Source organism: Megascapheus bottae, chromosome X (assembly GCF_031878675.1).
Source record: "Megascapheus bottae isolate mThoBot1 chromosome X, mThoBot2.hap1, whole genome shotgun sequence".
Classification (NCBI taxonomy): domain Eukaryota; kingdom Metazoa; phylum Chordata; class Mammalia; order Rodentia; family Geomyidae; genus Megascapheus; species Megascapheus bottae.
In genome coordinates, this window is record NC_143547.1 from 74,991,048 (window position 1) to 75,016,752 (window position 25,705).

General features: G+C 40.9%; 1 protein-coding gene across 1 annotated transcript in view; it reads right to left on the minus strand.

The window, feature by feature from the left end:
• Trpc5 (transient receptor potential cation channel subfamily C member 5) overlaps positions 1-25,705 on the minus strand; it is a 175,798-nt gene that overhangs the window by 35,390 nt on the left and 114,703 nt on the right. The window contains exon 3 of the mRNA XM_090326750.1: positions 2,076-2,597. Coding sequence (XP_090182876.1) covers positions 2,076-2,597 — 522 coding nt within the window. The remainder of the gene's footprint in view (positions 1-2,075; positions 2,598-25,705) is intronic.

Consider the following 25,705-nt stretch of genomic DNA (forward strand, 5'->3'; position numbering starts at 1 on the left):
ATCTTTAAGAGCTGGAGCAAGCAACCAAGGTATTTTCAGGGGAGAGGGAAACATTAGTGAACCCTCAATACTTATATTTTTATTTTATTTTATTTATTTTTTTTTTGTGTGTCTACCCTACCCTTTTGCCAAGGTCCACTTCCCATTTTCTAGAGGTTCATTGGTGATAAGAGTCTCAGGTTCTTTTGTGCCCAGCCTGGCTTTGAACCACCGCACCCAGCTACTATCAATATTTTTACCCCTCTTCAGAGTGGGAAGACCTTGCATGGAGTTAGGCCTAAGCAGATACATCAATGATGTAGGTTCAAGGAGAGGTAGGAAGGTTAACACTCCAGTAACTGGGTGCCGGTAAATAAAATCTTGAATCTCATAGAAGAGTAGAGGCAGATTATTTGTTGATGGATCTTCTTGAGAACAATGCAAAGTCAGGTTTTGCATGACATGGAGTGAGAAAAAGGGAGTCCTGCTTGAAGGTGTTAAAAGTAAGGGAAATGGATGTGGTAGATGGCAGTGGAGTAGGGAACACAAATTTTCTTTGATGTGGTTTGGCTGAGATACATGGGCACACTTAAATGTCATGATTGCTTCCAGTTATTACATTATAATTGTTTATTGTGTTTAATTACCTTTTAATGTAACCATTTTAACATTTCTTGTAACATTGTTGGTTTTTTTTTTAAAGATGTTTGAACTAATAAACATTTAATCCTAAAGCAAAGAGCTTGTGGTTATTTTATTTGATCATTATTTGTTTATTTGGAGCCTACGAAATGGTCATAAAAGAACCTAACTCACAAGAAGTTAGTCTGCTTGGCATGTAAAGATTATCCAATAGTTTTATGCCAGCTTTTCACAAGACTAAAGATTTCTTACTCTATTTTGCATCAAAGTTATAACTTGGAATCAGCTCTTGTTTCATTCTTTGGAGTTTATTTTTTGCAAAATTAAATTCTTTTAGGGAGTCTGAGTTCTAGTAGGAATAATAATGAGGAAAGTACAATGATGAAAAAAGGCCTCAGGAGATAATGGATTATATTCCATGTAAGGCTAAGATTTTGGTCCTGAGAAGGTTATGTAACTGAACAGTATTAACCCCTTAGCATCCAACTAGATTTATACAATTATTTTCACTAAGGTTGACTAATGTGTATTTCTTGCTGATGGTCCTATCCTAATCAACTAAAGATATTTAGTGATTCCTCTTGAATATACTCATTTTTTTCCCAAGAACTCTTTTTTTCAGTTCACATTTAAAACTTGATATATAGATAGATATATAGGTAGATAGATATAGATATGTGTGTGTATATACATATGTGTGTGTGTGTGTGTGTGTGTGTATGCAGAAAGCTTACATAACACAACAAATAGAAAAAACTAAAACAAAAAGTAGTTTCTGTACTTATTTGGGAACTAATTTGTATTTATCCATACAACTGTCCATTGCTTTGAATGTTTCTTTGCCCACCTTCTTCAGGTCATCTGGAAAAATGCCCTTTAAAAATGTCTCCAACTAGGCCTGGGAGTTTGGCCTAGTGGTAGAGTGCTTGCCTAACATGCACCAAGACTCAGGTTCGATTCCTTGGTACCACATACATAGAAATAAGCCGGAAGTGGTGCTGAGGCTCAGGTGGTAGAGCTCTAGCCTTGAGAAAGTCCAAAGACCGTGCTCAGGCCCTGAGCTCAAGGCCAGGACAGGCAAAAAAAAAAAAAAAAAGTCTCCAACTGGGGCTGAGAGTTTGGCCTAGTGGTAGAGTGCTTGCCTAGCAAGGAGGAGAGGGCAAGGAGGAGGAGGAGGGAATAGGGGAATACGAGAGTAATAGGAAGGAGAAAGAGGGGAAGGAGTAAAAGTGGAGGACAAGGAGAGGACACAGAAGAAATACTTTCCTTTTGAAGAGCCATGTGGCTCCATAAGGGTGTATCTACAGAGACTTCTGAGTCATGGGATAAATGGACATGTTTCTGAGGCTTGGCCAACCATTCATTTGTTAGGAGTCTAAGTGGTAGGTAAATGCTGAGCCTGGCTTTGCTGCTGGCCTCTGGAGGCTGTACACATCCCTGAAAGCAGAGCTTACCTCTTTCTGGTGGTATTTGATTGCCACCTTCAGCTTAGCTAGGTCATGGTATTTCTGAGGGTCAAGTTCTTCACTGTGGTCATCGCGATGGTTGAGGATGATCTCCAGTTCCCGAGAGCTTCGAGCTTGGTCCAACAGATCTTTAGCAAAAAGCTTGCACTGCTGGGAGAGCTCTTCATATTCAGCCTTGAACTCATTCTCCACCTTGCTGAGCTCCTTGAGCTCCCAACCCAGACGAAATGCTGTTAGAATGGGGTCCTCACTTGATAAGGCAATGAGGGAGGGGCTTGCCAGAGCCTTATAAATGTTCAGCCGGGAGCGGGAGTGGCGTAGACTGTCCACTTCTGAACTGGACACACACTCCACACAGTTGCAGCGGATCTGATGGGGCCGTGGAATAGTGACCCGTTTTTGGACAAGCAATTTGATAATTTCATAGTTGTTGGTATGGGCTGCCAGCATGATGGGTGTGATGTCTGGTGTGAACTCTGAGAACTGAGTGTCCATCATCAGAGTGGGGACCTGTGTACAAGAAATGACAAGCAAAAGAAGGGCAGGATTAAACTAAGGAGAGAGAAGGAGCAGATGACCCCTAAAATGGTAACTCAGGAACTTTAGTCCCCATTCTTTTACTACATCTTCGCAGAATAGCTAATGTTTGTAGAATGTCCACTGTGTTTCAGGCATTGGCTTATGTACTTTCCATGTATTCACTTCTTTAATACCCACAAAAACACTGGGTGATAGTGGATCTGGTGGTAAATAGTCTTCTCATACAAAAGAACTGAGGCACAGATTGGTTGAAAGACATACCTGAGATTATACAGCTGTAGTAGCAGAGCCAAATTTAAAACCAAAACATCGTAAATGCAGAGTGTGGCTCTTTAAATTATATTACTGCCACATGCTCAGTTCTAGCTGAGACAGAATAGGGGAAACAGAAATAAAGATGCTATTCTGACCTTCTGGAGTTAGGTATATCCAATCTATATGAAGTTGGTAACAGTATATAGTTGTATAGTTTCCATTCCAAATGAGATATAGACATGTCCAAATTAGTCCTTTGAAAGGCTAATGACAGCTAATCATCTTCAATACAGTTTAAGTTATCAAGCACCGCTGGCTGGAAAGAAGACTCTCTCAAATGGTTCCAGTGATGTGTGCATAGGAGACCTCAGAGAAAAAATGAGCAAGGCCAGACACCATACACCTACCTTCCTCTGGGTCCTAGGAAAGTGGAGAACATTTGCTCTGGTCATGGAGAAGTGCTAAGGACTTAACTTCTAGGTTTGTGGCAGCATTAGTTACTAAGCCAAAAAGACCTTTGACAACGCTGCTGTTTATTTCTTTGGAGTAAATAGAAGCTAGAGGTGAGGGGTACAGAGTTCTTCAGATACTTGAGAGCACCAATTTTAAGATGTGTCTTTGGAACCTAGATTAGTTTCTGCCCAATAGAGGAACACAACTCATCAGACTGGAATAGAATTCAAATGCGATTGAATCCAGACCTACAGAATGGGGAAGAACTAGAAGAGTCAGAGGAAATCTTCCATAGAGGAAAACTGTTCAAAATGTGGATAGGAGGCTAGGCTCCATTGCCTAGCTACTCAGGAGGCTGAGATCTGAGGATCACAGTTCAAAGCCAGTCCAGGCAGAAAAGTCCATGAGATGCTTACCTCCAATAAACTATTGAGAAAAAGCTGGAAATGGAGCTCAGGGACAGTGCCCAGGCCCAGAGTTCAAGTCCACAAAGGACAAAAAAAATGTGGATAGGATTCCAAAACATGGGGAAATATTAATCCTAGCACATTTAACGAATGAAAGAAAACAGTTATCAATACTCATTTTAAGTGGGAAGTACAGAATACAAATAATGGCAAATCTCATAAAATAGACTAACCTTGTTTTAATCGATAATATATTTTTTTTTTTGCCAGTCCTGGGCTTGAGCTCAGGGCCTGAGCACTGTTCTTGGACTTTCTCAAGGCTAGAGCTCTACCACTTGAGCCTCAGCACCACTTCTGGCTTTTTTTTTTCTATGTATGTGGTACCGAGGAATCGAACCCGGGTCTTCATGCATGCTAGGCAAGCACTTTAACCACTAGGCCAAACTCCCGGCCCTCGATAATATTTTTTTTTTCAGATTCTCAAACAGCTTAAAGCCTGGTGCCAGTGGCTCACATCTGTAATCCTAGCTACTCAGGATGTTGAGATCTGAGAAGTATAGTTCAAAGCCAGTCAGAGCAGGAAAGCCTATAACCATGAGAAAGCCAGAAGTAGAGCTGTGATTCAAGCAGTAGAGCACTAGCCTTGAGGAAAAAAGCTCAGGGATATTGCCCAGGTCCTGAGTTCAAGCCCCAGTCACAGCAACATACATACATACATACATACATACATACATACATACAGTATAAAATAAAAAAGAAACCAGAACTCACAGTTACTGGAAACCTGAAAAAAAAAAAAAGGATGAGTTAGCTGTGGTGATATTAGAGTTTGAACTCAGGGCCTCATGAGTTTGTGGCTTACTTGCTCACAGCTGGCACTGTACTACTTGAATCATGCCTCCAGTCCAGGTTTTTGCTGATTAATTAAACATGGCGTCTCCTGTACTTTTAAGCCTGAACAAGTAGTGAGTAATCAGGGAGTTGGGGGGGTGGGGGCGCCGGGAGTTTGGCCAAGTGGTAGAGTGCTTGCCTAGCATGCACGAAGACCCAGGTTCAATTCCTCAGTACCACATACATAGAAAAAAAAGCTGGAAGTGGTGCTGAGGCTCAAGTGATAGAGCTTTAGCCTTGAGAAAGTCCAAGGACAGTGCTCAGGCCCTGAGCTCAAGCCAGGACTGGCAAGAAAAAAAAAATTAGAGAGTGGGAAAATGTGGGGGCCAGGTCGCTTGCATCACTGAATGGCTTCACCAGCCTTTGAATAGTTGAAAGTTGGCTGCACATTGGTCATCAATTGTTAGGATGGAGCAGTGAGTAAATATGGTTAAACATTTAGAGAGAGCAGCTACAAACAAAACAGCGGGAAGTGAGCAACATGGCTCATGAAGTAAATTGGACATGGGAAAGAATAATCTCCAAAATTAACATAAGCCTACAGGCTAAGGAAGATGTAGGTCTGAGTGGGCCTGGAAATGAATATAAACACAATCCACATAAAACCTAGAGTTGAGAGAGATGGTTAAGTGAGCAATTTGTCACAGTTTGCCCAGAAAGAAAAAAAGCTCATATCTGAAATGTTTGTCCTTTCTTTGAAGAAGAATATTCTTCATTGTCTATTCACTATCTATAGGAGTTGGGAGAGCTGGAGAAGAGTAGCCCTGAGTACTGGGTTCAGTTGGTGGGACTATTGACTCTGTCATGCAGCTTTTCCTGTCTTCTCTCTCCTTCCTTGCTTTTTATTTATTGTTTTGCCATTCCTGGGATTTGAACTCAGGCCAAACACACGCACATATGTCTGTCTATCTATCTATCTATCTATCTATCCATCTATCATTCTGGCAAATTTAGCTCTAGTAAACTAATTTGTGACTCTTGTATTAGTCATAAATTGTGAGACTAAGGAGAGGTAGTGAGGAAGCTGAACATTTATACAGAGGCAAGATGATCAAAGGCCTTGGATGTCATTATAGAACTTAGGTGTTATGTGTTAGGCATAGGAAGTGACTGGAGTGTTTCAATCAGGAAAAGCACCTAGCTAAATAAGTGTTTTACAATATCCGGTTTGGATAAAGGTGGGCCACCAGCTGTGGTAATGTGTTCATGAAGATTTAACAACTAACTTGCCACTGGATGAAAATAAAAGATCTTTATTTATAGTACTTGCCGATTTCTAGGATAGAAAGCTTTCCTCTAGGCAACTTTCAAGCTTCTCAAGTGTTGGGAGCACAGAGCTGGAGAGAGGAGCAGATTACCAGACAGGAATTTGAGGATACTAAAACTACTTCCAAGATATAATTCGTCTGGGTGAAGGAACTGTTAAGATCTTAAATGAGACATCAGTTCTAGAGACAAACAGGAAAGAATGGATTTAAGGTATGCACTGGGTGCCTTAGGTAAGGAAAACAGAAAAAAAAATAAGGAGGATAGGTTTCTTTATTGCATGCCTGGTTGAATGGTACTGCCCATTATCTGCACCTGATGTGGCCACCCCCCCACACGCACGTATTCACACTTGGCCACACCTCCCTCCTTCCTGGCTACTTTGGTGTGGGCAAAGCAGCTGCAAAGGCCTGTGGCCTTTCAGCCTGAATAGCATGTGGTCTTTTTTTTAATCCTCTAACTTAATTTAAATCTTAGAGGTGGAGGGCTAGAGCAAAGGTAGTGTGATGGTTGGTGTTGATAGCTTGATTATATTTAGTAACACACAAAAAAGCCTAGATGTGGAGCATTAAAAAAAAAAAAAAAAAAAAAGCCTAGATGCAGAGTATAGGTGGCTCAGCCCTATAATCCTAGCTATTCAGGAGGCTAAGATCTGAGAACTGGGGTTCAAAGCCAGACCAGGCAGGAACACCTGTGAAACATAGATTTGCAATTAGCCAGCAAAAAGGCCAAACGTAATGCTGTGGATCAAATGCTAGAGCATTAGCCTTGAGCAAAAACAGCTCAGGGACAGTGCTCGGACCCAGAATTAAAGCTGCTGGACCATCACAAGCCAACAAGAGACAAGAACAGAAGAAAGGAAGAATGAAGGTAAGTAAGAAAAAGAGAGATTTTGATGGGCCGGGGGTTTGGCCTAGTGGTACAGTGATTGCCTAGCATGCACAAAGACCTGGGTACCACATACATAGAAAAAGCCAGAAGTGGTGCTGAGGCTCAAGTGGTAGAGTACTAGCCTTGAGAAAGCCCAAGGACAGTGCTCAGGCCCTGAGTTCAAACCCAGGACTGGCAAAAAAAAAAAAAAAGGAAAAAGAGATTTTGAGATGAGCAAAGCACGCCTCACATTTGTGTGATGGTTAAGGATATTTCCCTAGAGAAGTTGATTGTGAAAATTAAGATTGATATGAGCATATTAATTTCTATGTATGTTAATAATGTGATGGCATTATTGAGCAGTGGTGAAAAGTAGAAGGGAGTTGAGTGTCCAACTAATGCAGTTTGGAATTGGGGGAGGGGAATTGACCTAAGTTTGGAAGGACTCCTTATCCTGGAGACTGCTAGGTAAAAGGCAAATTGAGTAGAATTGTGCAAAATACCCAGTTGGAGAGGGCTGGAACTTGAAGTACTTCCTATCTAAAAATTAATTTCTCATTGAAGTAGAAGGTGAGATGCTAATGAAATGCAGTGGTTGAGCCTAAGGAAACTGAGTTAGAGCTTTGTCAGTACTTAGCCTGGTGTTTGCCGCTGTGGGCTTCTCACATCATGGCGCCTCTGGCTGGGGGGAGGGAATTCTCTACCCAGAGCCAGTAAGCCTAGAGGTTGGGTGCTATTCAGTAAATGCAGATACGGAAGGCAGGCTCTGCAGCAAAGAACAAAGGTGGGCTCTCAGCTAACGACCAAGGCCAAGAAAGCCTATCCATATGGAGATTTAAGGTCTTGACATGCTGTGTTTCTGGTGGGGGTTGGTAAAGCTCCTCTCCTCTCTGTGCTGGTGTTTCTTGACTTCCCTGGAAAATGGGGAGGCCTGTCTAGTACCTGGCACGGGATGTTTCCTATGACCCAGCCCGCTGCCCTAAAGAGTTGCTATTGCCAAGCATCTCCATGTTCAGGCCCTATGTCCTGTCTCCTGGCTGTTCTCCCATCAACATGGCAAAATGTGGCTTCTGTATATCCTGTAAATTCTCGCCATATAACACTATGAATGAAAGAAGGGGCATGGCAAGAGCTGAATACATATGTGGAGGATTTGCTGAAGGAAAAGCTAGGGAGCTAGCTACTCAAAAGGCTGACTGAACTCTGAGGTTTATGCCTTAAAACCAGCTTGGGCAAACTTTTTTTTTTTTTTTTTTTTTGCCCATTATGGAACTTGAATTAGGCCCTGGGTGCTATTCCCAAGCTTCTTTGTGTTCAAGCTTAGCACTCTACCACTTGAGCCATAGTGCCACCTCTGGCTTTTATGAGTAAGTTACTGGAGACAAGAGTGTTATGGGGACTTTTCTGCCTTGGCTGGCTTTGAACCATGATCCTCAGATCTCAACCTCCTGAGTAGCTGGGATTACATGTGTGAGCCACCAATACCCAGCTCTAAACCAGAGTGGTGCTATGGCTCAAGGTTGTAGAATACTAGGCTTGAGCAAAAAAGCTCAGGGGGGCTGGGAGTTTGACCTAGTGGTAGAGTGCTTACCTAGCATGCATGAAGACCTGGGTTTGATTCCTCAGTACCACATACATAGAAAAAGCCCGAAATAGATCAATAGATGATCAGGTAGCAGGAGTTGGGGAAAAGAGATGCTGGGATCCTTCTGATCTGAAGTGTTCTATCTCAATTTAGACTTACCTCTCTTAGTCATTTACTATCCGTTTTGTTTGTCCTATGAAGTTGGGAAAATGATAGTACCTGGGTAAAATCATGAGTATTGAATGAGACTATGTGTGTTCTGGTTACATAGTAGTACATGCTTCTCCACAAATGTATTGTTTCTCCTTTCAGCAACTAATGTTAGTATTTCAATATGGGTCCAGGAGTTTAGCCTAGTGGTAGATTGCTTGCCTAGCATGCACCAAGACCTGGGTTCCATTCCTCAGTACCACATACATAGAAAAAGCTGGAAGTGGTGCTGTGGCTCAAGGGGTAGAGGTCTAGCTTTGCAAATCCCAAGGACAGTGTCCAGACCCTGAGTTCAAGCCAAAGAAAAAAAAAGAACTGTATATTTCTTAACACAAACTGTTTTGTTTTGTTTTGTTTTGTTTTTTTTGCCAGTCCTGGGCTTGAGCTCAGGGCCTGAGCACTGTCCTTGGACTTTCTCAAGGCTAGAGCTCTACCACTTGAGCCTCAGCACCACTTCTGGCTTTTTTCTATGTATGTAGTACCGAGGAACCGAACCCAGGTCTTCATGCATGCTAGGCAAGCACTTTAACCACTAGGCCAAACTCCCGGCCCCCTGTTTTTGTTTTAAAGAAGTATTTGTTGCCAAGTGCCAGTGGCACATGCCTGTAATTCTAGCTGCTTATAAGGATGACGTCTAAAGATCATGGTTTGAAGATAGCCAGGGCAAGAAAGTTTGTGAGACTTATCTTCAATTAACGATTAAAATGTCTGAAGTGGAGCTGTGCCTCAAGTTGTAGCATGTTAGCCTTAAGCGCCAAAGCTCAGAGACAACACCCTGAGTTCAAGCCCCAGGACTGTCACCCACATGCAAAAAAATATTTTTACCTTATTTTTTATTTCTGGGTTAGGTTAAGGTTTGACTCTTTTATTAATTTTTCTGAGAAAGGGTCCAGGTTGGCCTCAAACTTCGGGTCCTCCTGTTAAGACTATTCCAAGTTTTTGTATTATAGGCTAGCACCACCTAGCCATCTTATATTTTTTTCTTCTTTCTATCTTTGCTTCCCAAGTTGCTAGGATGACAGGCATGTTTTCTCATCTATATACATTTTAATTTTTTTCTCTAATTTAATACAAGTTAATGCAGAACTTGAGTCATCTTCCGTTTGTAATCTCAGGGATGTGGTGTGAGGCACACGAGCATTCTGTGCCTTCTATGGGATTTTTTTAAATTTTATTTTAGGTTATTCAGATTAGGTTAACTAAATTTCATAGTTTTTTTATTTCATTTTATTTTTTTTGGCCAGTCCTGGGCTTGAGCTCAGGGACTGAGCACTGTCCTTGGACTTTCTCAAGGCTAGAGCTCTACCACTTGAGCCTCAGCACCACTTCCGGCTTTTTTCTATATGTGGCACCGAGGATTCGAACCTGGGTCTTCATGCATGCTAGGCAAGCACTTTAACCACTAGGCCAAACTCCCGGCCTTCATAGTTTTTTTAATCTTGAACTTGTGGTCCTTTTGTAGGTGACAATACCCTATCTGAAAGACTAATTAAAACAAAAAGGACAGGGAGGGTAGTTCATGCCATGCCGTGAGTTCAAACCCACGACTGAAAAAAGAAAGTTGGCAAAGACTTTCAATAATGCCAGAAAGAAAACTGGAAGTCCTTTCTAGAACATTTTTTCTGGGTTATCGATGCCTTTGATTGCTTTTAATTTCATAGCTCTATTATAATGCAAATAATTATTGTGTGGAAGTGACTATAGGCAGTCATTAAATGGACAGGCATGGCTATACTTCAATAATAATTCATTTACAAAAACAGGTGACAGTTCATAATTTGGCTGGCTCACAAACTAGAATGAGCAGATCCCTGGTTACTGATTCTGTAAATTAATTGAATTAAATGAAGTATTTGACATGCTCTTTAAATTTTAATGAAGATCAGGATTTAACTTGTTTTAAAAAAATTATCCTGTAACTGCCATTTTGTATTCATATTGAGGTCAGATAGAAAATTCAATTTCATTGTCTCTCATTAAGTTTTTGTCTTCTCCCTGAACTCCAAAATCATACTGAATGAATGATCTTTTGTTTCCTCTTAAGCATTTTTTAATAAAAAGAAATAAAAAGGTGTAGGAATAGGAGAAAGAAATAAAAAATTAATAAATTAGATTTCATTCATGCCACCTACAAGTGTTTCTAAAGAAAACAGGTGCATCAGGCAACTTGATTGAATTCTCAGAATTTTCAGATTTGCAGTGATAAGGACATGACCAGTAAAGCAGTTTCATTGCCTGCCTCTTGCCAAGTCCTTAATGAGCTGGTTCAAGGATTTGCCTTAGAGCTCCTTGCTGAAATGCTAGTATTATATTCTAGGATCCTTCTGGACTAATCAACAGGGGACTGAATTGCCCTGTCAAGAGCTCATCAGGTGAAGTTCTTACAGTACAAGGAACAGAGTGAAAGTCACCCTTATATTTTTGCCTAAAATCTATCACCATGGGATATCACAGGGATACAGGTCATGCTTCTTTCTTCCCTCTTCCAGGACTAGCTATAGGTGGTTATTGTCTACAAGTGGCTTAAGAGATACATGTATTTCCATTAGCTTCATCACTGGAAACAATCTGCTAATTGATTTTTTTTTTTACCTTATTGTTACTAGACATACATAGGAAGCCTTGGTAGAGTTGATCACAGTTCTGCGATTAAACTTGCCCTTGTAATTAATGAGCACCCTTATCAGGAGCCACTTCATTTGTGACCACAATACCATGTGTTTACAGGCTCAGCCTCTCCGGTTGGCACTTCTCACACAGCAAGCCTCACAGTAGAATGTTGGAAATGAATGTCCTATCTTATGCCTTGATTTAGAGAAATTGCAATCTCCCTCCCCTGCAGAGTCCCTTCCTTCCCATTGAACATGCCAGATAAAATTAGTGTTCAACCATTTTTTACAATCCAAAAAATGATTAGAAATGAAATTTCATTTCTCTGCATTACACAGAAATAAAGAGCATCATATCTAATCACAGCATATTGCCATGTGCCTGCACTGCTGAACTACAAGTTGGTTAACTGGTAGGGGATATGCATGAATCACATTGCCATCAGACATTAGATTCTGATGAAAAGATAAATATGAGATTGTATATTTCCTGGATAATGGCAGCTTGTTTCAAAGCTAAGGTCTATAGGAGCCGGGAGTTTGGCCTAGTGGTAGAGTCCTTGCTTAGCATGCATGAAGACCCGGGTTCGATTCCTTGGTACCACATGCATAGGAAAAAAAGCTCGAAATGGTGCTGTGGCTCCAGTGGTAGAGCTCTAGCCTTGAGAAAGCCCTAGGACAGTGCTCAGGCCCTGACTTCAAGGGCTACAATGGGCAAAAAAAATAATAACAAAGCTGACTTTTATAATAATTTAGGCTAATGACAAATTACATAGCCACAATGGACAAAATTTATTTGTATGACTCAGTTTCATGTTGCCACAAAAATATCCGAGATGGTTTATAAATAGCTTTATATAGCTTGGAGGTTCAAACCTAAGATAAAATAGCCCATCGTTTGGGCCTCAAGGGTGTCATAATCCCTGCTGAGGCCAAGTTTCAATGAAGTAAGGATCTCCAAGTAGAGTACACCTCCTTAATGTTGACCGCACTTTCTAATACTGCTACTTCAGGGACCCATGTATTAACAGGAAACTGTGTGTGTGTGTGTGTGTGTGTGTGTGTGTGTGTGTGTGTGTGTGTCTGTCTGTCTGTCTGTCTGTCTGTCTGTCTGTCTCTGCTGGTCCTGGGGCTTGAACTCAGACCTGGGTTCCTAAGATTGTTTTGCTCAGGCTAGCTATTCTACCACTTGAGCTGTACCTTCATTTCTGGCTTTTTTGGGTGGTGAACTGAGATAAGAATCTCATGGGACTTCTTGCCCAGGCTGGCTCCCAATCCTGATCCTAAGACTTTTGGAGTGGCTAGGACATGTGCCACTAGTGCCTGACTTAGAAAAAGAACTTTTTGTTTTGCCAGTCCTGAGGCTTGAACTCAGGGCCTGAGCACTATCCTTGGGCTTTTTTTTTTTTTTTTTTTCCTAGTCCTGCGGTGTGGACTCAGAGCCTGGGCACTGTCCTTGGGCTTTTTTTTTTTTTTTTTGCCAGTCCTGAGGTTTGAACTCAGGGCCTGAGCACTATCCTTGGGCTTTCTTTTCTTTTCTTTTTTTTTTTTTTGCCAGTCCTGGGCTCGAGCTCAGGGCCTGAGCACTGTCCTTGGACTTCTCAAGGCTAGAGCTCTACCACTTGAGCCTCAGCACCCCTTCCGACTCTTTTCTGTGTATGTCGTGCTAAGGAATCCATCCCAGGTCTTTGTGTATGGTAGGCAAGCACTCTACCACTAAGTCAAACTTCCACCCCCCCCCCTTTTTTTTTTGCTAGTCTTCGGGTTTGAACTCAGAGCCTGGGCACTGTCGTCGGGCTTTCTTTTTTTTTTGCCAGTCCTGGTCCTTGAACTCAGGGCCTGAGCACTGTCCTTGGGCTTTTTCCTCAAGGCTAGTGCCGTGCCACTTGAGCCAGAGCACCACTTCTAGCTTTTCTATGTATGTGGTACATAGAATCGAACCAAGGTCTTTGTGCATGCTAGGCAAGCACTCTACCACTAGGCCAAACTCCTGGCCCTAGTATAAGAACTTTTGCAGAGCACTTCCCATATTTTTAAGCTATTAGGAATAATGTCACAGTATCCACTGGATTTTTTTTCAAGATGGATTTTTTTAAAGATACATACAAATCAATAATGAATATAACAATGACCAGCACTAGCCTAAATAGCAGAAATAAATCCTAGTTTTCATGGCTACTGCTTCTTGAATACTTTCTCTATGCTAGGCGCCATGTTGGAACATCCCATTTAGCTTTCACTATAGCTCTATTTTGTAGGCATAATATTCATCCTCATTTTACACAAGAGAAAACTCAGCCAAAGAGAAGCCAAATACCTTGTGCAAGGTCATAGATCTAGGAACCAAATAAGTCAGCATTTGAACCTTTATCCCTGACTTCTTTTCTTTTTGCCAGTCCTGGGCCTTGAACTCAGGGCCTGGGCACTGTCCTTAGGCTTTCTCAAGGCTAGAACTCTACCACTTGAGCCACAGCACCATGTCTGGCTTTTTTCTATGCATATGGTGCCGAGAAATCGAACTTAGGTTCTCGTGCATGCTACGCAAGCACTCTACCACTAGGCTAAACTCCTGGCCCTATCCCTGAAGTCTTTACTGTTACCTGCTATAGGATTCTATCTTCAAACCAGAAAAATAGATCAGCAATAATATGATGAATATCCATTTGCACATCTTCAAACCTTAATATTTAATTTACTAATATATCTAATGGATTGTAACTGGTTTTGAATATCAGTATTTTCAACTAACCTTCTGCCTTAAATACAGATACACATTATATAGCATTGTTTAGAATTTCACATCCCACAGCATCATTGTTTATTTCACCTCAAATGGCAATTCTTAGGTTTTCAAAGGTAAGCACTAATCTAAGATAATTTCAAGGGTAAGCCCTATTCGAAGATTATATATATAAATATATATTCTCTTATATATATATTATATAATGTGCCAATGACATGGGTTGAGAGTTTATAACTTCAGGGTTCCAGTTGGAGGCAATTAGAAAAACATTTTTCTTAAATATCAAAAGTCACAAAGGACAAAAGATTAGGGGACGGGAGTTTGGCCTAGTGGTAGAGCGCTTGCCCAGCATGCACAAAGAGTGGGGTTTGATTCCTCGGTACCACATACATAGAAAAAGCTGGAAGTGGCACTGTGGCTCAAGTGGTAGAGCACTAACCTTGAGAAAACCCAAGGATAGTGCTCAAGCTCTGAGTTCAAGCCCCAGGACTACCAAGAAAAAGAACCCCTCTCCCCCAATTTTTTTTTATTATATCAGTATGTTTATTTTGCATTTTCTAGTGCAAATTTTTTTTTAAAGGACAAAGGATCAAATGAATGATCTGTCCCTTTTACTCTCAAACTATGGGTTATATGAGTAGGTGGTTGGTAGATTCTGAAAAGTAAGGTGTACCCTGGGATGGATAGGAAAAATGAAGGAAAGCTGGGCACCGTTGGCTCATGTCTGTAATCCTAGCTACTTAGGAGGCTGAGATCTGAGGATTGAGGTTAAAAGCCAGACCTGGCACGAAAGTCAGTGAGACTCTTATCTCCAATTAAACACCAGAAAACCGGGTGTGGCACTGTGTCTCAAGTGGTAAAGCGCTAGCCTTGAGCTGACGAGCTCAGGGACAGCTCCCAGGCCTAGACAGAGTTCAAGCCCCACGACCAAGCCCCCCACCCCCCAAAAAATAAAATATGCTGAGAAAGGAGGAAGGCTAGATTGTAGGGTGACAGTACTCTGTTGAGGGAATTTTATGCATATTTAAGATGTCATCTTATTAAGAGAATTGTAAAAAGAGTAAGATATGAGATACTTGAACCAAGAGATGTGTTTTTATCAAGATAGTAGAACTGTGAGAGTGTTGTGCTAATCAATGTGTCTTCAGCTTTGTGTGGAGGACTGGAGCCTTAATCTAACACTGTGAGGACATAAGCTTATCTTGCAGGTAGGCCTTTGGCTGAGCTTAATATAAATAGATTTTGAGGAAAGCTCTTGGTTCAATTTTTATAGGTCACCATGTGAGATTTAAACTCAATTTCTCTTACTGATTGTTTTACTGGAAAGAGGATAGCCACAATGCGATGTTTTCAATGTCATTGTTCATCAAATTACTATGATGGGTTTGGGTCAAAACACAAAGATATAGACAGACCTGAGAAGCCAGGATGATGGGAGTACATAGTAATTAGATTGTCAACAACTGTATGATAGATTTCAATATAAATAATCGTCTATCATTTCAATATAAATAATCTTTTATCATTTCATAATTTTTTAAGTTTGTACTCATCTTGATAAGAATGTATTTGCTGGCAAAATGAAACAGAAAAAAACAAAACAAAACAGATTGTGAAGATCTATTTTTTTAAGTAATTTACAGCCACATAGAAGAAAGGAGATAGTTTAGGCCTAGAAGATGTTGAGTAATTAAAAATGAGTTTATTTGGGGGCCAGGAGTTTGGCTTAGTGGTAGAGTGCTTGCGTACCATGCACAAAGACCCAGGTACGATTCCTCGATACCACATACATAGAAAAATGCCAGAAGTGGTGCTATGGCTCAAGTGGTAGAGCTCTAGCCTTGAGAAAACCCAAGGATAGTGCTCAGAACCTGAGTTCAAGCCCAGGCCTGGCAAAAAAGAAAAAAAATGAATTTATTTGGTTCTCAGAGTAAACATAAAATTATAAAAAGATAATTGTCATGATGGTCTTGAAAAGCAGTGAGTAATGAAAAAGAGCTAAAGTTGATTTGGGTAAATGACTTCTAGAACACATAAGATAGAAATTTCCATTCCAGAAAGGAGGAACAGGCAAAAAGGAAGATACCGCATGTCTCACATATGTTTAGTACTAACACCATACTCGGATGTTTTCTTTGTTTTTATTTTTTTGGTACTGGGATTGAACTCAGGGCTTCCAGTTTGCTAGGCAAGTACTATATCACTCGAGATATTCATTAGTACTTTTGCATTCAGCTTGTTTTTCAGATGGGGACTCATGCTTTTGTCCTAGCTGACATCTTGTCTGCCTTCTGAGTATCTGAGATTACAGCTCTGTACTACCATCTCTGTCTTGTTTATAAGATAGGATCTTGTGCTTTTGAATGGGCTGGCCTCAATCTGTGATCCTCCTGTCTCCTCTACCTCAGTAGTGGAGGTTATAGATGCCTGATACCATGTTCATGCTGACAGTCTTAAAGCTCCACAATAATCTTCACTGACTCCACATCCAACTTTCCTGCCTGGAATTGTCTTCAAACCATGATCCTCAGATCTCAGCCTTGTGAGTAGCTAGGATTACAGATGTGAGCCACCACCAGTGCCTGGCTTCATTTCACCTTTTGCAAATGCTTTTTCACTCTTATCACACAGCTCTCATGAAGATTCACTGAATCTTTCTGCTGTTTCCTTTTTAATTATAAGTTCAATTTTTAATTCATCTCTTTGCTCTCACTTCATTGTAAGCAGTTTAAAGTAGTCTTGCCTCAGCCTTAGTGCTTTTGCTACTTAGAAATTTTTTGTACCAGATTTCCTAGTTTACTGCTCTTAAATTCAACATTCCACAAATTCCTGAGACCATGGGCACAAATCTACCAACTTCTTTGCAATTGTATAATCAAGATGATCTTTCTACACTTTCTACTAGTTTCTCAGATTCCTGAGACCATGTCAGAATGTTCCTTAATGTCCCCATTTCTTTTTTTTTTTTCTTTTACATTTTTTTTCTTTTGCCAGTCCTGGGGCTTGAACTCAGGGCCTCAGTATTGTCCTTGGACTTTTTCCTCAAGAGTAGAGCTCTACCACTTGAGCCTCAGCACTACTTCTGGCTTTTCTATGTATGGCGTACGGAGGAATCGAACCCAGGTCTTCATGTATGGTAGGCAAGCACTCTACCACTAGGCCAAAGTCCCAGACAACTGTCAAAAATTCTATCAGCAATCAGGTTATAACCATTTAAGCAATCCATTAAAACGTGAGACTTTCAGCTGTGCCAGAGGCTCACGCCTGTAATTCTAGCTACTCAGAAGGTTGAGATCTAAGGCTTATGGTTAAAATCTAGCCCAGGCACTAAATTTCATGAGACTCTCATCTCCAATTAACCACCAGAAAACCAGAAGTGGTACTGTGGCTCAAGTGGTAGAGCCATAGCTTGAGCTGAAGAGCTGAGGCCCAGAGTTCAAATCCCATGACAGACAAAAAAAAAAAGACTTTCTCCTAATGTTCTTCTGAACCTTCCTTAGAAACACCTTTAATACTTTCTTCATAGTAATACAGGTTTCTCAAGCCTCATCCTCCAAATTCTTCCAGCCTCTGCCAAGCCATGTCCATTTTCAGGTATTCATTGTTGTTGGAGACTGCCTCAGGGTCTCTTAACTTGCTGTCTAATACTTTTAATATGATAGCTTAGTAAAAAAGTTTTAGGCCGCTTACTTTGTGCTGAGACATCTGGATCATTATCTTTATTTACTGATTGCTTTGCTCTGTGTACAGAGACATCCAGAGGCTATCTTGACAAAGTTAATCTATAGACTGCTCTGCCTTATGCTAAGGAATGTTTGAACTGTTATCTCGACAAGTTAACTTGCCCCATGTCTTGTTTTCTCAGGCCCCCTTTCCTGCTTACCTTGATATTCTTGCAAGCTAGCCCCTGCTTTAAAGCCCTATATAAACCCCCTCTGACTTTCAATAAACAGACCTTGATCAGAGCACTGTCTTGGTCTCATTCTTTGTGTTGGTCTGTCCCACTCATTTAGGTACGGTTCCCTCTCGGGTCTCAGTTGACTGAACCCCGCGGGCCGGGGCACATTGTGTTAGCAACAATCTTATTTTTTTCCCAGTCCTGGGTACTGAACTCAGGGCCTGAGCACTGCCCTTGGGCTTTCCTCAAGGCCAAGGCTCTACCACTTGAGCCACTGTACCACTTCCATCTTTTCTATGTATTTGGTACCGAGGAAGGGAATCCAGTCTTCATGCATGCTAGGTAAGCACTGTACCACTAGGCCAAACTCAACAATCTCAATTTTGGGTACCAATTTTTTTTCTCTCTCTTTTTTTTTTGGTCAGTCTTGGAACTTATACTATGGGCCTGGACGTTGTCCCTGAGCTCTTTAGCTTAAGGCCATTTCTGGGTACCAATTTTCTTTCTTTCTTATTTATTTATTTATATTCATTTTTGCCAGTCCTGGGCCTTGAGCTCAGGGCCTGAGCACTGTCCTTGGACTTTCTCAAGCTAGAGCTCTACCACTTGAGCCACAGCACCACTTCTGGCTTTTTTCTATGTATGTGGTGCTGAGGAATTGAACCTGGGCTTCGTACATGCTAGGCAAGCACTCTACCACTAGGCTAAACTCCTGGCCCCTAGGTACCAATTTCCTAACTTTTATTTTCTGCTGCTATAAATGAATGCCACAGGACTAGGTCAAAATAGAGAAATTAAAAAAAAACAAAAACAAAAACAAAAAACAATCTCATGGTTCTAGAGATTGAAAAGACCAAGATCTCAAGGTAATCATCATACCATGGAAAAGGAATAGTTTGAGAAGGAAGTCAGAGGTAAAAGGAACACAGAGAGTTTCTTTTATAAAATAAAACCACTTCCACAATAACCAAGTAATCCATGTGCCGCATAATCTGTTTATGAGGGCAGAAAAACTGTCATGATTTATCATCTCCAGAAGTTCCCAAATTCCAAATATTCTTTTTTTTTCCTCCCCAGTCCTGGGCTTGGGCTCAGGGCCTGAACATTGTCCTTAGGGCTGGTAGAAGGGGTGGGGGAGTGACTGAAGCGCTATCATGATAAGAAACTATGCCTCTTATTATGGATATTGCCTTTCCTAGAGTTGATGAATTATATGGTTTCAAATATTTTCTGTTAGGCTGTGATGTGCCCAGGTGATCTATACACAAGATGCTAAGAGAATCGACATATTAAGTAATGGAATATCAAGTGGATTAAGAGGATTAATACCAGTGGGTGATCAACATCTATCCTCAGACACACTGAAAAGGCAGTGGGCCTATATTAAATGGCTGACTATGCATCGAATGGATTAATAGGTTATTGAGGAAGTGGCTTTATTATAAAAAGGAAACTCTGGCTTCTTTTTTACCTCTCTGACTTCCTTCTCATCAAATTATTTCTTTTCCATGTGATGACGATTACTCTGAGATCTTGGCCTGTTCAATCGCTCATTGTAATGGAAATTACACTTAGAGATGTTCTACACAAACATGAGACAAACTTGCTATGACTGCAACCAATGGCAAGACCCATTGTTGATGCTGCTAGCAGCACCTTGTGACAATTTTGTATTCAAGATCTTTCTGCTTGAACTGCCCATCTGAATTTTCTGAGGGGTTTCTCTCAGATAACCATGTAAGTAGGAGCTCCTCGCTTTGTAGGATTGGACTACAGTTGGGAAGACATTGGCTATTATAGCATAAATCAGGTGAAGAAATTACGTTTTCTACTGGTTGCTGGTGGCCCAGACCTATTATCCTATCTACTGAGGAGATTGCGTAGTGAAGATTGTGGCTCAAAACTAGCAAAAGCAGTAAAGTTTTGGGAGACATTTTATTTCTAATTAACCACCCAAAAACCTGGAAATGGAGCTGAGGCTTAAGTGGTAGAACACTAGCCTTGAGCACAAAAGCTCAGGGACAGCGCCCAGGCCTTGAGTTCAAGCCTCAGGTACAGGCATACACATACAAACACACAAACAAAGTTGATTTTTCAGTACACAGTTGCCAATATTCAATTCATGGATCACTAATATAATGGAAATAACTTAAGACATATACATTTTGGTTAATATAAGAAATTGCCTAGGAGCTGTGCACTGGGACCTCACATCTCCAGTCTAACCCTAGCTACTCAGGAGACTGACATCTGAGTATAATGGTTCGAAGCCAGCTCAGGCAGGAAAGTCTGAGAGAGTATTATCAGAAAAAGCCAAATGTCGAGCTGTGGCTCAGGTGGTACAGTGTTAGCCTTGAGCACCCAGAATCTCGGGTAGAGAGCATAAACCCTGAATTTAAGCCCCAGAACCAGTCAAACAAAAAGTGGCCTAAATTATCTTGTGATTAAAGCTACGATTATTATGTTGGCATCATGGTTATTATGTTGTCCTCATTCAATTGCAGATAACGGCTTTCCAGACAGTTTTTTTGCGAAGCAATGGTTTTCACTCTTTAATATATTGCATTTACTCATCAGTTTTCCTTCTATCACATTTTGAGAGGGAAAATTTAAAAATTGCTTTGTTTTTTTTTTTTGGCAGTCCTGGGGCTTGAATGCAGGGCCTGACCACTGTCCTTGGACTTTCTCAAGTCTAGAGCTCTACCACTTGAGCCCCAGCACCACTTCTGGCTTTTTCTGTGTATGTAGTACTGAGGAATCGAACCTAGGGCTTCATGCTTGTTAAGAAAGCATTCTTACCACTAGGCCACACTCCTCCCCCACAAAAAAAAAGTTTTCATAGTCTGAACCTTGTACTTGGAGCTGTTTGTTTAATGCACCATCTCAAATCTGTTATGTTAAAAGACCAAGTATTGATGGAAAGGTGAAGGCTGGTTGCCTTGCTTGAGGAGAGAGGAGAGGCGAAAGAGAAATCTCTTTTTTGTTTTGTTCTTTTTTTTTTGGTCAGTCCTGGGACTTGAACTCAGGGCCTGAGCACTGTCCTTGGGCTCTGTCAAGGCTAACACTCTACCACTTGAGCCACAGCACCACTTCTGCCTTTTTGCATCCTTGTGAGATTATTTAGTATTACTCTTTCATGTTTTTGCACCAGTCCTGAGACTTGAACTTGGGGTCTGGGTGCTAGCCCTGTTTTTGCTCAAAGTTAGTGCTCTGCCACTTGAGCCACAGCTCCACCGCCAGGTTCTGTTTTTTTTTTTTTTTTTTTTGCCAGTCCTGGAGCTTGTTCTCAGGGCCTGAGCGCTGTCCTTGGGCTTTCTCAAGGCTAGAGTTATACCACTTGAGCCATAGCACGATTTCCAGCTTTTTTCTGTGTATGTGGTACTGAGGCATCAAACCCGGGCCTTCGTGCATGCTAGGCACACACTCTACCTCTAGGCCAACTCCTGGCCCCCACCGTCGGGTTTTTAATTTGTCTCCACCTAGTACACAGTTGAAAAACAAGCAACAAGAGAAATCTACCCCCATACTTCGTTCATCATATCAAGTACCATATTTGATACACCCACTGCAAAATTGTAGAATTAGCACAGACATAGAAGATCAGATGGTCCAGTATCATTACACATAATAACCCTTTTGTTAACACTGTTCACGGTCTAGTCTTCCTCTATTTAAATATGTCTTGAGGGCACATGCCATTTTATTTCTCTCTACTGGTGAAAGTATTGAAATTTCACCAATGCTGTGCTCACCTTTAGTAAGAAGAGGGGCCCAAGTGTTAATTTTTATTTTATTTTATTTTTTTTTTGCCAGTCGTGGGCTTGAGCTCAGGGCCTGAGCACTGTCCTTGGACTTTCTCAAGGTCACAGCTCTACCACTTGAGCCTCAGCACTACTTCCGGCTTTTTTCCATGTATGTGGTACCGGGGAATTGAACCTGGGTCTTTGTGCATGCTAGGCAAGCACTTTACCACTAGGCCAAACTCCCGGCCCCAAGTGTTAATTTTTAATGCCTTTACAAACCTGGCTTTTATATAATAAAGCCACTTAACTCAGTCCAGGAAAGGAGTCATGCTTTCTAACTTGGAGTTCATCCTCATTTGGTACAAGGGAGCTCTGTGCCCATCTCCTCAAAAGCTACTGAGAGTTGGTCTCAAGAATATTTCAAGGTGGTGAGAAGACAGAAGTCAGGCTTGGGTGTGCTACTTCTGTCTTCTTATCTGCCGTCTAGCTTGGGTACTTCAGTCTTGACCCTACTGGTTGAATTATTCAGTTGGTTAACTCCAGCTTGTTCTTAGGTAGTAATACGAATGAGCAGTGAAGGTTAGTCTTGCACATTTAAACAGCTTCCCTGAAACAAGCTCTGTTGCATTTTCTCCAAAGTATATTCCAGGATGCAGAGCTCACTCCCTATTCTGATCAGAGAAGGTATTGCCCAGAATAGCTTAGCACTGACAGTAGAATATGTGAACCCAACTTGTCTCATTTCCTGCTTTACAAATGGAAATCAGCTAATTTAGAAATTTTGGCAGTCTTGGATTAAAATGATAAAAGGTTTTAATGCTAAAGCAAGAAATGACATTCCTCAAAAGAAAAGCAGAAGTTAATAACACAAGGTCAAGTCCAGGCTCACCACTATACACTCCCTGGAGAAGACTAATTTGTTAGTAAAAGCTCTGAATTATGATCATTTTGGTTATCATGCATGAATGTTTCTCATTCAATTTCAGGGACTGCAGACTACTTTCTAAATGAACTTGGGCTTTAGATATAAATGTTCAGTTATTATTAAAGGGCGTACTTTAATGCTATCTGACCAGACTGCAATAATACAGAAACAAAGATGGCCAGCTCAGACCCTTCCATGAATTTCAAACCACGTGTTTCTAGAATCTTTCCATATGACAAGAGACTTGCTTTATGAGGTTGATTTTTTTTGGGGTGGGGGGGAGATGGTAGAGTACTAGAGAAATCAGTAGTTTTGCTTCCAATTTTATTTAGAATAGGTATCAGCATCCAAAAAGAGCAAACACTGTATTGATTTAAACGTTGTTAGCTTTAGGTTCTCATTCCCTTTTCTACTAAGACATAAAGTGTGAGAGACTGCTTAGTCTAAAAGATGAAGGAAGCATTTATGTTTCAGGAAGCCAAGGAAAATGTTTTCACCTGTAATTTTCTTTTCTCTAATAACAACCTCATTGCAATGAAATCAGAAAAAAAGAATGCCTGAATCTTATTTCTTATATTGTCCTCCTCTTAGAACTATTTTTTTTTTTTTGCCAGACCTGGGGCTTGAACTCAGAGCTGGCTTGGGCATTGTCCCTGAGCCTCTCAGCTGTGCTCAAAGCTAGTGTTCTACCACTTGAGCCACAGCACCACTTTTGGCTTTTGCTGTGTATTTGGTACTGAGGAATCAAACCTAGGGCTTCGTGCATGCTAGGGAAGTAACTCTTACAACTAGGCCATACTCCTGGCTCCATTAGAGCTAATTTTTATGCTAAAGACCTATCTCTTTTCTTGTTTCTTCTCCTTTCTACCTCACTTGGGATTGAGTTACTGGCCTGCCTGCTCAAACTCTTTTGTGCCTCCTGCTCAATAAAGTGTCACTTTAATAAGATTATAGACATTCTTTCCTTTGAATCATGATGCTTACACACAAAACTCTAAGCTTGAAAATAAAAGAACAATTTGCTATGAATAGTCTTTTAAAACAGAGATGCTTAGATATTTTAAGTTTCATTTCTGTAAACATTCCCACTGTGAAAGATAGATACAATCTATTAGTAAAGAAAAATGATATGTTCTAAACTATTGGTTTGAAAAGATGAATCTCAGGGGGCTGGGAGCATAGCCTAGTGGTCGAGTGCTGGCTTTGCATGCACAAAGCCCTGGGCTAGATTCCTCTGTGCCACTTACATAGAAAAAGCTGGAAGTAGTGCTGTGGCTCAAGTGGCAGAGCGCTAGCCTTGAGCAAAAAGTGCCCAAGGACAGTGCCCAGGCCCTGAGTTCAAGCTTCTGAGGACTATGTGCAATACCCTAGGTTCTACCATCAACATCATAGGGAAGAAAGGTCTAGTATGAGCTGAGAATGGTGGCACACACCTGGAATCTTAGCATTGGGGAAGCTAAGGCAAAAAACAAAACAAAGCAAACAACAACAACAACAACAACAACAACAAAACAAATCAAAAACCAAATCACAAGTTTTAATAGTGGTCCATACTTATAATCCAGCACTGAGGAAGTTGAAGCAGGAGAATCAGGAGTTCTATGTTGTGAGACCCCTGTCTCAACAAAGCAAATCAAGCAAAAGTAGTTTGAATGTATGTGTTTTTCTCTTTGGATACACATAGCACACAGCTAGGAGGGCACACAGTTTTTTGTTTTTTTTTTCTAGTCCCGGGCTTTGAGCTCAGGGCCTGAGCACTGTCCTTGGGTTTTTTTTTTTTTTTTTTTCTCCAGGTTAGAGCTCTACCACTTGCACTACAGCACCACTTCCAGCTTTTTTCTATCTGTGTGGTACCAAGGAATCGATCCTGGGTTTTCGTGCATGGGAGCAAGTACTCTACCACTAGGCCAAACTCCTAGCCCAGATGTGTGGGTTTTTTTTTTTTTTTTTTTTTTTTTTACCCTTTGGTCAGTTGTGGGGCTTGAATTCAGCCTGGGTGCTGTCTTTGAACTCTTTTGCTCAAGGTCACTGCTCTACCACTTTGAGCCATAGCTCCACTTTTCAGATTTTTCAGAGCTACAACTTTAAGAGAATACTGAGAATGGGAAATAGGAGGTATTTTTGTTTTTGTCTTGTTTCAAGGTTTTTTTTTTGTGTGTGTGTGTGTGTATGTGTGTGTGTGGAGGTACCAGTCCTAGCTTGAGCTTTTTTGCTCAAGGTTAATGCACTTGAGTCCAGCTCCACGGTAGGGGGATATTTGGTACTTACTTGTAGACAAGTGTCTCACAGACATCGCACCCCAAGCTGGTGGCTAGAATTACAGGCATGGTTTACCAGCACCTCACTTCTTTCAATTCCTACATTTCCATATATTACTTGTACAAGAAAACCTTCTAAAATAAACCAAGGAATATAGAGAAGAATGGTGATGACCTAGCCTTCTTGCAACTAAGTCCATGTTTCATATTAGAAAATAATAGTTTAGAAGGGCAGAGGGAGAAGTTTCTCAAGTAAATATGAGACAAAGCTCTAATTTTCCCAAGTACTGCCTATCTTCTGGAAAATTTGAAGTTAAAGCCCATTGATACCAAGCCTATTTGATACCAAGGGGATGCATTGGAATGTCTCTGCTAATCATGTTCCTTAACATTCTACCCCCAATTCTGAGATGTACAATGGAGTTGATGGTAGGTGCACACAAAAAAATAACATCAGAGTGCCCTAGAAAAGTGAAGGATTTAGAAATTCTTCTTTCCAGTGTTAGATTTATTAGAGGTCATCATTCGTGTATTTTCTTGGGGTAAAAAGGGAAGGTAACAGTCTCAGAAGCAATCCATCACTGGTGTCAGCATCTTCTTCCATCTTTAATTTGAGGGTTCTTTCAGTGCCTTTATTTCCCCATTCAATCTGGCTCACAGCCTTCATTCAGTAATGGATAGGAAACAACAATCTTTTCTTAGAACAAGACAGAACACCCAGTCCTGAAATCAGCTCATATTAGCCCCTCCTAATAATGCACTGTTCCCTCATCTTTACTAATAACTTCCATGAGATGATTTCTTAGAACAGAGAATAGTTTGTAGATTGGAGTCAGTTAATCCTGCCAGAGGCAACAAAATGTTTGGTTTTATCTGAAAGTCCATGATTAAAAATAGGGATTCCAAAAAAAGAAAAACACTGATAGTGAACCAACAGGAGGTTTGAGATAAAATGAATCACAGAC